General features: G+C 43.1%; 2 protein-coding genes across 2 annotated transcripts in view; both read left to right on the top strand.

Moving 5' to 3' along the window:
- LOC146578426 (T-cell surface protein tactile-like) overlaps positions 1-15910 on the top strand; it is a 553052-nt gene that overhangs the window by 388090 nt on the left and 149052 nt on the right. The gene's annotated exons all lie outside the window — the stretch shown is intronic.
- LOC146578441 (P2Y purinoceptor 14-like) lies at positions 2009-4053 on the top strand. Its single transcript, XM_085249982.1, has 3 exons — positions 2009-2117; positions 2217-2476; positions 2675-4053. The coding sequence occupies exons 1-3, from the start codon at positions 2013-2015 to the stop codon at positions 3324-3326; spliced, it is 1017 nt and encodes a 338-aa protein (XP_085106108.1). The 5' UTR covers positions 2009-2012; the 3' UTR covers positions 3327-4053.

Genomic DNA, 15910 nt, shown 5'->3' with positions numbered 1-15910 from the left:
CTGCTGGGGCTGAAAGCCAACATCTTACAGGTTCTGATTCTGCACATTTTGTCACTCTCCAACAAAAATTCATTGAAACAGCAGAAGAAGGAGATCAAAACTACGCGTCACATTTTATAGACATTTACATTCACAGCATAAACAGTTCCCTCTTACTTTCCCTCTTACCATAAAAATCACACTTCCTGCACAGCTCTCTCTCTCTCTCAGTGTTCGCTCAGTTCACGACCAGTATCTATATCTAAGAAATGTAAACTTTTTAAAACCCTTAGCTGTGTCTCTAATCAAACCTCTGTAACTTTTCTCTGCTTCAGTTCAGCAGCATCACTTACTGTTCATATGCTGATTAATGCTTCCCTCAGTTTTTGTTCTACTCCAGAATATTTTTAAGGTATTTGCTATAAAAAGCCAGGCCAGGAAAATTTCCTTCATGTTTTTCTGTGTTTTAGCCTCACTTACACTGACAAAAAGGCATCTGCTGTGATGTTTACACCTGTGATGAAGTCTCACGAGTGTTAGTACTGATAAATGATCAGAATTATAATATTTCTTACTGTTTGAGGCAAAATTTCCCTAATTTAAATTGAAACAAATCAGAATCAAATCGATTACAGAAATGAGCAAACCCTTGACCTTCTCTTTTGTGAGATTCATGTTGTAGACACCTGCCGTGGTCTTCACTTCACATTCCTTGTCAGGCTTGTCAAACTTGTCAGTTCGCATGTTCTCCCCGTGTTTGCGTGGGTTCTCTCCAGGTACTCCAGCTTCCTCCCACAGTCCAAAAACATGCACTTTGTGGGGATAGGTTAATTGATTAATCCAAATTGCCCATAGGTGTGAATGCGGGAGTGAATGTGAGCGCGAATGGTTGTCTGTCCCTGTGTGTTGGCCCTGTGACAGACTGGCAACCTGTCCAGGGTTTACCCCGCCTCTCACCCTTTGACAGCTGGGATAGGCTCCAGCACCCCCTGCGACCCTGAAAAGGACAAGCGGAAGTGAATGAATGGATGTTCAGACTTATACCACAGGTTGTTGTTAATTTCAGATGTGTACATTCATAGTTTTGATGCTTTCAGTGAAAATCTTCAATGTAAATAGTCATGAAAATAAATAAAAACCATTAAATAGTGACTAGCAGCACACACACACACACACACACACACACACACACACACACACACAATCAACCCAGCTGATAGTCAATGAGTCACTTCCAGAAGGGAGCAGTCCCATTTAACTACTGAAGAACAACCTGCCTCTGTAACACATGGATTCTCCTGATGTCGTAGTGGCTAAGTTAACCAGGCACATGGCTCAGTGCATGAGTGGTGCACCAAAAGACATTGGCAGGAATACCAGAGGAGCGAAACACGAGAAAATATTTGACAGTGTCATCTGCTTATGTATGCATTTATATATCACCAACATACTGTGCAACAATCTGATGTTACAAGCAAGTTACGTTAAGGATTTTACCTGGTTAAATGTTAGTTTAGCTGACAGCTTTCATCTGTGTACTGAGATGTATGGGCATCCAACTTTGGATCAGCTGATCAGCTTTTCAAGTTGCTATTCAAAAAGCCCAATAATGGGGAAATACAATAATAAAGCCTCAAAGCAAAAAATCATGAACCTTGATCGGATTAAAGAAGGCACTGCTTAAGTAGATACCTGGTTAATTGCAAGTTAAAGTTATTCTGATCATATTCTGAATGATTTGCCATTGTGACTGGGGCCCAGTTAAACAATAACTACGTAGTAAGACAGTTTTGAGTTGTTTAGACGAAATACAGTTCCTATGCAATATCACTACACAAGATGGAACATGTCATTAACACAGTAAGTGATGTGATTTAGAAAGGAAATAAGCATAATGATATTAGAAATGGATTAAAACACAATACTAATAATAAAGTGTTAGAATAATAGGTCGGTTAAGACTGAGCAGTGGATTTCTATGACTGCTCCTTCTTGATCTCAATAAATTGGATTTATTTTTCAGCTCCAGAAACATGGCTGACACAATAAATGTGACTTCATCTTCCAACCAGACCTGCGATGCTGTTAACACTTCAGCCTATCCTTTCTTTATGCTGGTCTACAGTCTAGTGTTCCTGGTAAGTTTCAAATCATCAGATCACTGTTAAAAATGTGTTAAAGGTTCTCAGTGTATGTGCTGAAGTCCTGTCCTCTCCATACTTTCTGTGTTTCTTTAGGTGGGTTTAATCCTCAATGGCTTCATCATGAAGTTCCACTTTTGTGGAGCTCAGCAGCGGGCATCGAGCAGCTTGAAGATCTACCTGAAAAACCTGACAGCTGCTGACTTCCTGCTCTGCCTCTTTCTGCCACTCCGCATCACCCACTATGCTAGCAGCTCTGTCATCATTCGGCAGCTCTACTGTAGTTTTGGAGCTTGTGCCATTTTCATCAACATGTACGCCAGCATCATATTCATGGGCTACATCGCTGCCAACAGGTAAACTTCATGATGAAGATTAGAGGAACCTTTTACCTTTTACTCAAACTGCATTTCATGGTAATGCTATTTACGCCTGACAGCTTGACCGAAGCGCTGACAATTTTGACTTTATTAATGATTTCTGCTGATTTGAAACTAATAATTAATAAATAGTGACTGATTCATCTACTCAACCCCTGTTTCTTTTCTCTTCAGGTATCTAAAGATCATCCAGCCTTCAGGAACTCACATCCTGCGGAAAGCAAAAACTGCCCACATCATTTCCATCATTACCTGGGTTTTCCTCCTGGTTCCGACTGTGACATACACCATCCTGTTTTTCATCACCCAGACCCCTGTGACCTCTAACCCCAGCTGCTGTGATCCCTTCTTTAGTGAATCAATCAAGCTGTTCTTCACAATCATCCACACTTTGTCTCCCATCATCTTCCTCGTGGTCTTCATATCCCTGGTCTTCTTCTACTACAGCACCTCCCGCAGGGTGTTGCGGGCACAGCAGAGGCAGCTGGCCTCCTCTGGCTCCGAGAAGCTTGTCAAGCCTCGCAGGAACATGTTAGTGCTGGTCAGCATCTTCTGTGTTTGCTTTGTCCCCTATCACCTGGCTCGTCTTCCCTATAGTCTCCTGTGGAGCAATGACTCTGTAGGCTCAGTCTTGAACTATGTAATGGAGGTGACCACCATGGTGGCAGTCTTCAATGTCTGCCTGGACCCTGTTGTTTACTTTTTCCTCTGTAAGTCTTTCCGGGCAAAGGTTAGAAAGGTGTCCAGGACAACCAACAACCAACAAGCAACTGAGGAGAGTGAGAGTACCAAAGAGCCACTGGACAGTGTTCCAGCAATGAAGTAACCCAGTGAGTTGTAAGGAAAAGCTCAACATTTTATAAAATACAGAGATTTGCATTTGGTTTGAGAGTCAGATTACACCAGTGAAACCAGTGTCATGGATCCCTAATCCTTGTCAGCTATATGACTTTCTGCTGAGCTCATGAATCAATACAGTGCTTAACACAAACATAAAGACAGAATCAGCGTTTATGTTGCTTTCAGCTATTAGCACAGTGGCTGATTTAGCATAAACAAATTGAACCAGTCTGGGTTCACATGGATATAACACTTGGCATCTGATGAACATTTACAGAGGACAGAGATGACTCCCTTTGGGGAGAGTGTGATGGTATGATGACAGTTATGAAGTGAGGGTTAAAGCCATGCACACACTGGAAGTGATTCCCCTCATCGCACATGGCTCTGAAAATGGTTGTTGGTCACTTGTGGACATTGCAGGCTATGGTTGCCTGGGTAACGCTTTAATGTATTTATTACCAGGTTGTATATCAATCAGTGGTTCCCCATGTTCTCATTGGTAGTTGCTTCAATCTCTTACCTGGGCCCAGAAAAATGTCGTTCGCTTCATTTTGCCAGAGTGTATTTTTGTTGTAGTCATTTAAAGTTGCAGAATGTCATTCACTTTCTATGTCTCAGGTTGCCAAATTCCTGTGAATTTGATGTATGTATGAAGCTTAAATCTGTAAGAAAACCTGCATCAGAATGAGGCTTAATGAAAAAACGAGTACTGTGTCAAATAAAGCAGCATCTTAACACCAGTGAACTCGTTTTGGTTTCTTTTCTGAATCTTGTCAACAGTTTTTCAGGTCTTCGCTGTGTTCCCTCTGTCTGTCCATGATGTCATAGTGTCTGCTCGTGGGTCTGTCTGTTAAGTTCAGTGTCCAGTCTGGATCTCTGTGTCTGTATTTCCTGTTTTACTTAGAAGGTCCATTTCTGATGTGTATAACTGTGTCCCAAAACGTCGGCTGTATCCTTTGGAGGCTGTCACAGCCAGGCGACGAAGGCTGTCCCAATTCGGCGATTCCTTCAAATGCAGACGACAAATGAGTCCTCCATTTCCCCAAATTTGAAGGATGGGTCGGGTGTGTCCTTTGTGGCCCACCATATCCCAGAATTCATAGTGCGGCCCAGCCAATTTCAGTTCCCAACAATGGCAGCCGCTACTAAGTTTTAAAATTACTCTTATTAATCTTTCTGAGTCACAAAATAAACTTTTAACATTTCTCAGGTGAGAAAGTAGCTGTGTAAACTTCAAATATCTGCTTTGTTTATCGAGACATTGCATATGTGCAAAAGTGCGCCGATGTTTTTGGAGACGTCTGTTACCCACCCGCTCAACCGGGGGATTCAATGGTCACTCCAGCCGGCGAGAGCAGCGGACTCCCGTCTTTTCAGACCCCCGCTCTTTCGCTACTCAGGTTAAACATGATATATAAGTCACTCGGATAACTTAAAAATGTAATTGTTTGGATTTTTTGTAATTAGCTTCCTTTAAGTTGCTTCAGTGATGCAGTTTTTCAAAACTTTTTTATGAAACTAACACCTCGGTGGTTGTCCAGTTTCCTCTTTCTGATAAAACCTGTTTTACTGCATGCCTGTCGTGTTTAATAACCCACATAGTCACCCACATGTGCACAATGCAAATTATGCGGTTTCAGCATGTTTTGAAGCAGCTCAGCAGTCTGTCTAACCCACATGAGTCACCATTCTCGTCATCAGAAGTCTTTATTTTTCTTAAACACTTAAAACATCATCATCTTTATTTATACAGCACTTAAAAAAAACAAAGCTGTCACGAAGTACTGTACATTTAAAGTAAATAATAAAAATACACAGGTGTACAAAATGAATTGTTAAGTGATGATGAGAAAGTTGCACACATTCATCATGGAGGTGGATTCATGGTAATCTGTTCTTTTTACAAGGTGGAATGATTGCACAGCATGCAGGCTCAAAAGTATACATATGGGGTCAATTATAAACATGTATGGGATGCTGTGTAAGACATAAATAAAGCTAAAATACAAAGGTTTGGACACTGTTTTGCATGTTTCGGAGGGGGGCTATGTGTTTACGTGCATAACGAGTGGTGCTGTAACAGCAGGATCATTCACACACACTGTTCTCCTGATTTGGAGGTTCTGGCAGTCTCGTGCAGACCTTTTTACATCCCGAGGGAGTTTACAGTAGTTATTGTGATAGCTGTTTATATACCGCCGGATGCTAACATTGGCACGGCTCTCAGCCTCTTGCTCAACACCATAAACAAACAACAGCTTGCCCACCCTGATGGGGTTTTTATTGTCGCCGGCGACTTTAACAAAGCGTGCCTAAAGACTGTGCTTCCTAAATTTGTCCAGTTTGTGTACTTTGCTATGAGAGGAGAACACACTTTGGACCATGTCTATTCAAACATCAGGCATGCTTTCAGAGCGACACCCCTCCCCCACCTGGCTGGATCTGACCACCTCTGCATGTCCCTCACCCCCACCTAGACCCCCCTGCTGAGAAAAACAAAGCCCCAGACAAAGACAATAAAAACCTGGCCTGAAGGAGCCCTCTCTCAACTGCAGGACTGCTTCTCAACAACTGTATGGGATTTATTCTCCAGCCACAACCTCAAGGAGTACATGGACACTGTACTCTCATACATCAGGAACTGTGTTGACAATGTCACCATCAACAAAAGGGTCAGGGTTTTTCCAAATCAAAAACCCTGGATGAATAGCGAAGTGCAATCCCTCCTAAAAAGCCGCAACACTGCCTTCAAGTCAGGGGACAGGGCTGCGTATAGGGCGGCCAGGGCAGACCTGAGTAGAGGCATCAGGAAAGCTAAGGCTGCCTATAGGAGGAGGATTGAAGATCACTTTGCTGACAACGACCCCAGAAAAATGTGGCACAACCCTCTGTAGAGCTCGTCTGTCCTGCATGGTGCTGTTCCCGAACCAGGTTAAGATGTTTCCCGCCAGGATGCTCTCTATGGTGCAGGAGTAAAAGTTCCTGAGCACCTTGGAGGGCAGTTGGAAGTCTCTCAAGCGTCTGAGGTGGTAGAGACGCTGACGGGCCTTTTTCACCACAGTGTTGATGTGACAGGACCATGACAGGTCCTGCGTGATGTGAACTCCGAGGTATTTGAAGCTGTCCACTCTCTCCACTGGGCACTCGTTGATGACGGGGGTCTGGTAGTTCCTCTCCTGCTTAGTGCTGAAGTCCACTATCAGCTCCTTTGTCTTACTGACGTTTAGAAGGAGGTTGTTCCTCTGGCACCAGTTCTCCAGATTCCTAATCTCCTTCAGGTAGGCCGTCTCGTTGTTATCAGAGATCAGGCCCACCACGACGGTGTCGTCAGCAAACTTGATGATGGTTGTGGAGCTGGTAGTGGCCACACAGTCATATGTGTACAAAGAGTACAGCAGGGGGCTCAGAACACACCCCTGGGGGGCTCCAGTGCTGAGAGTGGTGGAGGCTGAGACATGTCCGCCCATCCTTACTGCCTGTGGTCTGCCAGTTAGGAAGTTGGAGATCCACTGACACATAGATGAGCTGAGTCCCAGATGCTCCAGCTTGGTGGTGAGTGTGGAGGGAATTATGGTGTTAAATGCAGAGCTGTAGTCTATGAAGAGCATTTTAACATAATTCCCCCTTCTAGTGTCCAAGTGAGTGAGTGATGTGTGGAGGAGATGAGAGATGGCATCGTCTGTGGAACGATTTGGACGGTAAGCGAACTGTAGTGGGTCCAGTGTGTCTGGTAGTGAAGAAATGATGAAGTCTCTGACCAGGCATTCAAAGCACTTCATCACTACTGAGGTGAGGGCTACAGGGCGATAGTCATTGAGAGAAGCAGGGTGGGGTTTCTTCGGGACAGGAACAATGATGGACTCTTTGAAGCATGTGGGGATCACCGACTGAGATAAAGAGATGTTGAATATCTCAGTGAACACAGGAGCTAGCTGGTATGCGCAGTCTCTTAGGATACGACCTGGGATGCCGTCTGGTCCTGCTGCTTTCCTGGTGTTCACTCTCTTGAAGGCTCTCCTTACTTCATGCTCGGAGATGACGAGCACGTTTCCGGTGCTGGCAGTATCTTCCTGTCTGCAGCCGTTAGCGCCGCTAAAACTAGCATTGTTGGAGACCTTAGCTGCAGCCTCGAAGCGAGCATAGAAAGTGTTCAGCTCGTCTGCCAGAGTCACGGCCGCGTTCGTCATACCGGTTGTTGGTGCTTTATAGTCCGTTATTGTCCTTAGTCCCCGCCACAGGCTCCTAGAGTCACTCTGTTGGAGTTGTGACTCTAGTTTCCTCCCGTAGCGCTGCTTCGCCTCTTTCACCGCCCTCCGGACGTTATATGACGCGGCTTTGTACGGGTCCATGTCCCCCGTCATGAGTCCCGTGTTGTAGGCAGCGGTGCGGGATCTCAGAGCGTCGCGGATGGTTTTATCCACCCACGGCTTCTGGTTGGGAAACGTTGTGATAGTCTTTGTCTCCACGGTATCATCCGCTAGTTTCCCGATGAATCCCACAACCGCTTCCGTAAACACGTTGACATCATCGTCAGAGCTGTTTCTGAACATGCCCCAGTCTGCGTCATCGAGTGCGTCCTGTAACGCGGCCACCGATTGATCCGTCCAGCGCGCGACCTTCCTCTGAACCGGAACTTCCTGTTTCAGCCTTTGTTTGTATTTTGGCATGAGGAAGATGGCGGCGTGATCAGATTTGCCAAACGGGGGTCGGGATTGTGCCTTGTAGCCGTCCTTGACCGTAGTGTAGCAGTGGTCCAGTGTCCTTTCACCCCTGGTGGGGCAGGTGATGTGTTGATAAAAGTTCGGCGCTGCGCGTTTGAGGTTGGCGCTATTAAAGTCCCCCGTCACAATAAGCGCAGCGTCCCGGTGTTGTGTCTGGTGCTGTGTGAGTGCCTCATGCAGCTCGCATAAGGCGGTGACCGTGTCCGCTTGTGGTGGAATATAAACGGCACTTACAATGACCGATGTAAATTCCCGAGGTAGATAAAAAGGACGACACATGATGGACAGTAGTTCCAGATTTGGTGTGCAGGAGCGTGTGAGAGGAACAAGAATGCTATGTGAGAATGCTCTTCCTGGACTTTAGCTCAGCATTCAATCATATCATCCCGGAGATCCTGGTCCAGAAACTGTCTCACCTGGGACTCTCCACCCCCATCTGCCTCTGGATCAAGGACTTCCTGACAAATAGACCACAGTCTGTCAGACTCGGCCCCCACCGGTCCAGCACCATCACACTCAGCACCGGGTCTCCACAAGGATGTGTTTTGAGTTCCCTCCTGTTTACGCTCTACACACTGCTCCCCTACCCATCTCTCAAACACCATCATAAAGTTCGCGGATGACACCACAGTGGTTGGACTCATCTCAAGGGGGGATGAGTCGGACTACAGAGATGAGGTCAACAGACTGACTGAGTGGTGTTCAGTTAGCAACCTCCACCTGAACACTACGAAAACTAAAGAACTTATCTTGGACTTCAGGAAGGGCAGAGCAGACCCGGCCCCACTCTACATCCACGGGAACTGTGTGGAGAGGGTACACTCCATGAGGTTTCTGGGCGTGCAGATCTCTGATGACCTCTCCTGGACTGCAAATACCACGGCGGTGGTTTAAAAGGCCCAGCAGCGTCTCCACTTTCTGAGAGTGCTCAAGAGGAACAACCTGGAGGAGAGGCTGCTGGTGACATTTTACAGAGCCACCATAGAGAGCATCCTAACGTACGGCATAACATCATGGTATGCAGGGTGCTCAGCTGCGGACAGGAAAGTACTGCAGAGGGTCATCAACACAGCCCAGAAGATCACTGGCTGCTCTCTGCCCAGCCTGGAGGTCATTGCATACTCTCGGTACCTCAGCAGAGCTGGCAATATCATCAAGGACCACTCTCACCCCAGCAACCAACTGTTTGAACTATTACCGTCAGGCCGACGGTACAGGTCACATAAAACCAGGACAAACAGATTCAGGGATAGCTTCTTTCCCAGAGCTATCACCGTAGTAAATAAGCACCAAAACAATTGAACCTGCTTAGCTATACCATACCGTCACTGCCATTATATTATGCTGCTATTCATACTGTCATTATATTAATGCTGCTATCCTGTATATATCGTACTTACTATTGTTTGAGTACTTGCGATTATTTTATTGTACTTTTTATATTTTACATTTATATTTATTATTTATCTTGCACCAAGGGAGTGGCACTCCAATTTCGTTGTACTCTGTACAATGACAATAAAGGCTATTCTATTCTATTCTATTCTATTCTATTCTATTCTATGTTTCCCTACTGTAGGGGTCTGTTCAGGGCTCTGAGAGGGTACAAGATGACAACTTTGGAATTCTACAAGAAACAGTCGATCATATTTGTTTGTCAAAGCTGAATCCAGGGCAAACTACGCTAAATTAGCATTTTTAGCTAACAACTACAATAAGCATAAAAGTTACTGTACGGCTATCATTTGTCAACATGACGCTTGTTCTTTTACATGTAATACATTTATTAACAACCTGAGAGTTTATCCGCTGGTCATTCGACATGACGAATGACTTCTGAAGTCTTAATTCAGCTCAAGACGCTGTAGATTCCCGTCAGTAACACTTTCGGTCCGCTAGTAAAACGTAGTTCTATTAATCTGCGCTTGATTACTTTTGAACCGGAAACGGATGTAAGTCCCAAAAAAACAGAATTTTGGAACTGAAACTGAATTGTAGAACTGAAACTGAATGGTGAGAAGTGAATCTGAAATTATTCAAGAGCTAAATTTTTAAAGGATAAAATATGGTTTCAAAGCAAATGAATTCATTTTCAAACTATAAAATTCAATTTCAGCTTAGTGATGATCATTTTCAAACCAATAAATTGAATTTCAAATTAGGCTAATTCATATTCTGTTTTTAAAAGCATTTATTTAAGTTACAATTCAGATTCAATCCGAGCAATTCAAATTCAAATTGAACTTATTCAAATTCAGTTTCTGATGGCACAGATTTCTGCCCATATGAAAGGGCATAGCCTCACATATAAAACAGGAACAGACCGCTATGTAATTCATTTATTTCAACAAAGTAACTTTATTCTGAATATCACCTTTTTAAACGGTAACTGTAATGGACTACAGTTACTAAAATTTTGTTTTAAATATGTAATGCTGGTACATGCACTCTGTTACTCCCCAACACTGTCTGTGTACAATATATAGTGCTCTAGCATGGTCCATGGTAGTGATGTGCAAAAACACAGTGACTTCCAAACCCTTTTCTCAGTGATGATTCAGCTCTCATAACTCTCCTCCTCTCTCCTCTCAGTTCCAAGTTCCACTTAATACTTAATACTCCAGGGCTGACTGAGGCCCTCTGTTAAATAGTCAAGGCAAGAAGATTAGTGGCAGGTCTGACGTCTCCAGCACGGGAACGCTCCCAAGAGCGCGTGACCTTGATAAACATAAACAACACATACAGAGGGAAATGAGAGGGAGAGGAAGTGAGAACACCACACCAACGCAAGTCGACCGGTGAAGATCATCAGACCTTGACAGTTTCCATTTTGCATCATAGTCTAAACTTTGTGGTGACACCTCACGGACTAAATAATGAGTGATTTAGAAAAGTTAACATCTACAAAAGTGACCAAAGAAAAAACAAGGAGGATTTTGGTGAAACACCTTCAGTACAAGTGACTTTAACCAGCATTAGCCAAAGAACAACCAGCAAGTTTCATGTTGCCATGTTTTTATCCATGGCAACATGATGTTGCCAGGGGATCACCAACTGGTTTCTATGCTTAAGTAACTGTGGTGCAGCTGAAGTCATGTTTCCGATATCATTATTTTAACTATAACTGTGACTCTATTATTTTACAAACTTCAGCAACGTGTCTCATTACTGTCACACACAGGCATTAAAAACAGAAATATTATGTTCACTGTCATTAGTTCAAAATGAAAATATATTGTTCAAAAGGACAATTACTGAATTTTAACATTTGATATGTTCGCTTTGTGCTATGCTCCAGGACTTGATGACTCAATTTTCTTTTATTTATATTTAATTTGAGACAATTATTTACTGTACAGCTAACAGAGAGGAACTCATGTGTTTCCAGAACGATGAAGCCACTCACCCAGAAAGATGAGGAAAAACTGTGTGATATAGCTGACGTCACTACTGAGCATCATTTCTGGAACTGCCATATGTTGTTTCCTGATGTCTTTGTTTTTTTCTAACACAATAATTCCAGGTTTCAGTTCATGGCTTTGCTTTTGATAAAGATTTATTTTTTCAAGTTTATTAGTATTAAAGTTGGCATTGCAGGATAACATGTAGGTTTTCATTTTCAGATTCTCCCTTACACTAAAAAGTCGTCTTATCCCTCAATTGCAGCGGTGTGAAACATAAATCTGGTCCACTGGAAGGCACAAAATTTGGATTTTTAATTGTATTTTCATATGTATTACAGCTTTTCCTACTAAAGGTCATTCATACTACACCATGATAATGAAGTACAATACTACATAAACAATTAAATAACCAAGAAATGTTTTTCAATATCTAGTATAAAAAATAAAATAAGACATTTCTTGTAAACTGACAAAGATATTCTTTAAAAAAAATACAGGTCAATCAATGAATACATGAATGTAAATTTGACATATTCATATCCATTTTTCACGGCACGGTGGTTAGCACTGTTGCCGCACAGCAAGAAGGTCCTGAGTTCAATTCCACCATCAGGCCGGGGTCTTTCTGTGTGGAGTTCGCATGTTCTCCTCCTGAGGATGCATTTGTAGGCCGATTACGTCACAGCGACGCAACGAAGGCTGTCCAAATTCGTAGACTCCTCCGAATGCAGTCGACAAATGCGTCCTCTTTTTCCCTGAATTTGAAGGATGGGTCGGGTCTGTCATTAGTTGCCCAACCTATCCCAGAATTCATAGCGCGGTTCCAATTCCAGTTTCCAACAATGGCGGCCGCTACTAAGTTTTTAATATCACTCTTATTATTCTTTCTGGGTCAAAAAATAAACTTTTAACATATTTGCAGGCGAGGATGTAGCTGTGTAAACATTAAATATCTGCTCGGTTTATCAAGATATCACATATTTGCAAAAGTGCTCCGACGTTTTCGGAGATGTCTGTTATCCACCAGCTCGATAGCTATCCGAGAGCTCGAGGAGCAGAGAACAGGAAACTCCCGGCACATCATTTTCAGTTCACCGCAAGGAGCAGACGGCCGAGTTTATTAAACTCCACCGAGACAGCAGTGACACAAATCCAAAGGCTACACCGTCCAATTTCACAGGGGTTTACTTTCAGCCTACCCGACCTTTTGAGGATCCGGCCCACGTAGACCGTGAAGGCCGGGTCCTCAGGAGGATGCAGCACATGAATTTGGACATGACTTATATACACACAATTTGTAGAACTACTTATTGAGATGGGCAGCTGGCTGCTTTCTGTCTCTGTCAAGGCTGTCCATATCTGAGAGGAGACCGTGGAGCTACAGTAGGAAACCATTTGATATTAAAGACAGAGCTTTATCAAAATACCACCATCCATGTGTGTAATGAACTGTTCAGATGGGTTACTGGAACAATAAATAAGTTTAAGTATAAATTTTCATAAGATAGAAAGAAAATGATGTTGGAGTCATTTAAAAGAAAAGTTTGTTGTGGAAAAACTGTTTGTTATTCTATAAAAAAGCTCTCGGCAAAGTTAGGACAATTGGAACAGCCCCACTCATCTTTCCAACACTGTAGCCAAAGACCCAGAGTTCAGTTCACTGAGTAGTCCCTTAACTGTAACTAGCAATTAATTTATGAATTATCTATCCATCCATCCCTCCTTATCAGGGTCAGATCAGAACTGGACACTATCCCAGGTACCATAATAATACATAATTCTTTAGGTTTTAGAGAACAAGACTGTGAGACTTTCTGCAGGTTCGAGTTAGACGAGATTAGACAAGGACCTAATAAGGCAATCAGGAATGATAAGGAAGGAGATGGTGAACAATGTGTCCACCTCTGCCAGGGCCAAAGCAACACGTCCAGTGACCAAAAGACAGATGAAAAGTGAAATTCACATTTTTCTATCTTTACTATCTTTACTCTTCTATCTTGTAGCACATTGCATTGGACCCATTTATCCTTCAGAGACTAAAAAAAAAAAAAAATCTGAATATAATCCAAGTAAATAATATGATGACTGGTAAAAATAAAAAGATTACAGACAGTATTGTGGAGCCCACCATCTGTATCCCCAAAATTACCTGACTGTGGAATCTGTATCGTGAGGCCATGGGTCTTTCATCTAGTGTTTGCAAATATACACCCAGAAACAGGAACTTAGCCCAGACAGGCAGAACCTGGACTCATGGGCCAGAATGGAAACATACAGCAACACCCTTGACACTCAGCATGGACCATGACACTATTGAGATAAGATAAGATAAGATAGAACTTTATTAATCCCTCGGGTGGGTTCCTCTGGGAAATTCGATTTCCAAAAAAGCACAGCACCGACAGAAGTTACAGAGTTATACACACACACATATATATATAAATACAGAGACAATATAAATAAAATATACAAAGGGGATAAATAGAATAAATAGGAATAAAAATAAAAATACAAGTGAATTGCACATTTCAAGTATTGAGTCTATTGCACCGTTGACTATTTACAAAAGTATTGCACAGTGAGGTGAAGAGGCACTACAGCTTAGTTGTTCCCCCCTCCTTTGTCCTCCTGTTTCCTGTTTCCCCTCCCTCTCCCCTCCAGAGAGGAGTTAAACAGTTTGATGGCGTGTGGGACAAAGGAGTTTTTAAGTCTGTTAGTTCTTGTCTTTGGGAGAAGCAACCTGTCACTGAACAGACTCTTCTGGTTGTTAATGGCCGTGTGCAGAGGATGCCTGGCATTGTCCATAATGTCCATCAGTTTCTTTAATGTCCTTTTCTCTGCCACTGTCACCAGAGTGTCCAGCTTCATGCCGACCACAGAGCTAGCCCTCCTGATCAGTTTCTCCAGTCTGGATGAGTCCTTCTTTGCTGTGCTGCTCCCCCAGCACACCACAGCATAGAAAAGTACTCCAGCAACCACTGACTGGTAAAACATCCTCAGGAGCTTCCTGCAGATGTTAAAAGACCTCAGCCTCCTGAGGAAGTACAGTCGGCTTTGGGCTTTTTTATACAGGTACTCTGTGTTGCATGACCAGTCCAGTTTATTGTCCACCCACAGCCCGAGGTACTTGTACTTGTTGACCACCTCCACCTCCTCCCCCTCTATCTGAACCGGCAGTGGACCTGCTTTAGACCTCCCGAAGTCCACAACCAGTTCCTTAGTCTTTGAGGTGTTGAGTTGCAGGTGGTTTGTGTGACTCCATGCGACAAAGTTCCTCACCAGACTTCTGTACTCCTCTTCCTGATCATCCCAGATACACCCCATGATGGCTGTGTCGTCTGCAAACTTCTGAATGTGGCATAATTCAGAGTTGTAGCAGAAGTCAGAGGTGTACAGGGTGAAGAGAAGAGGGGACAGCACAGTTCCCTGTGGTGCTCCTGTGCTGCTGACCACTGTGTCAGACGTGATGTCCTTCAGCCTGACGTACTGTGGTCTGTCGGTGAGGTACGTCAGGCTTGTTTTTAGAGTTTGTTCCTGTGTTTGTTCCTGTGTTGCTATGATTAGTGCCACTGTGCCATCTTTCAGCCCAGCTTTGTCCATCCACTGGTCCAGATTTCTAATATTAGATTAATATCAGCCACTTCTTCTAACTGTTGGTGCTAAATACCATGTTTTCATGTTTTCAATAATGGTTGCTCTTGCTCCTCTGTTTTCTCTGGCTTCGGCTGTCTGAGATAGTTACTAAGCAAATAATAAGTCGTAACTATCTTCCTGATGTATTCATGAATCTTTGTTGTTTCGTCCTGGAAAGGGGTTCAGACACTATCTAGTCTCCGGGTGCCTTCCTTCTGCTTAGTGTATGTAACACTCCCCTAGTAAAAGGGCAACAAACAGCTTATATATGGTCCTGAAAAAAAAGAGTAAATGATGAGATGGATGAAAGGTAGTGTGTTTTCCTCTCCCGCATCTGCTAAAGCTTTATTTATACACATTCACATGTTCACAATAGGTTACAAAAACTTCTTAATCTCTTGTGTCACATTACTAAAATCTGAGTAAACTAAAATAATATAAAAAAAATCTAAACAGTCATATCTGTTGCTTGTTACTCAAAGTTACACATGACACTCTTTTTCCCCACACATAGTTTAATAGAACAAACATTCGTACTGGTTCAAATACAAACTTGTATTGGAAATCTCCACATCAACATTTCAGAGTGACCAGAGTTGTTATTACACTAACTTTAGACAATTACAGTGGTAGAACATCAAACTGTCTCTGTGAACTCACTAATATAGAGGAGCTGTGGTGTACTGTTGTTACAAGAGAGTGCCTTCAGTTTAGAAGAAGCCACAGACAAAGGCTACTCCAGCATGCGGTGAGCTAAGCTAGCTCTGCTCTCTTAACCATAACACGTTTCAAAGAGAAAAAACAGACAA

The sequence above is a fragment of the Mchenga conophoros genome, linkage group LG3, assembly GCF_057382185.1.
Source record: "Mchenga conophoros isolate Kocher_MC1m ecotype Shallow Benthic linkage group LG3, M_conophoros_male_GT1.1, whole genome shotgun sequence".
Classification (NCBI taxonomy): domain Eukaryota; kingdom Metazoa; phylum Chordata; class Actinopteri; order Cichliformes; family Cichlidae; genus Mchenga; species Mchenga conophoros.
The sequence above is the reverse complement of the archived record's forward strand: the minus strand, read 5'-3'. Positions and strand labels throughout refer to the sequence as shown.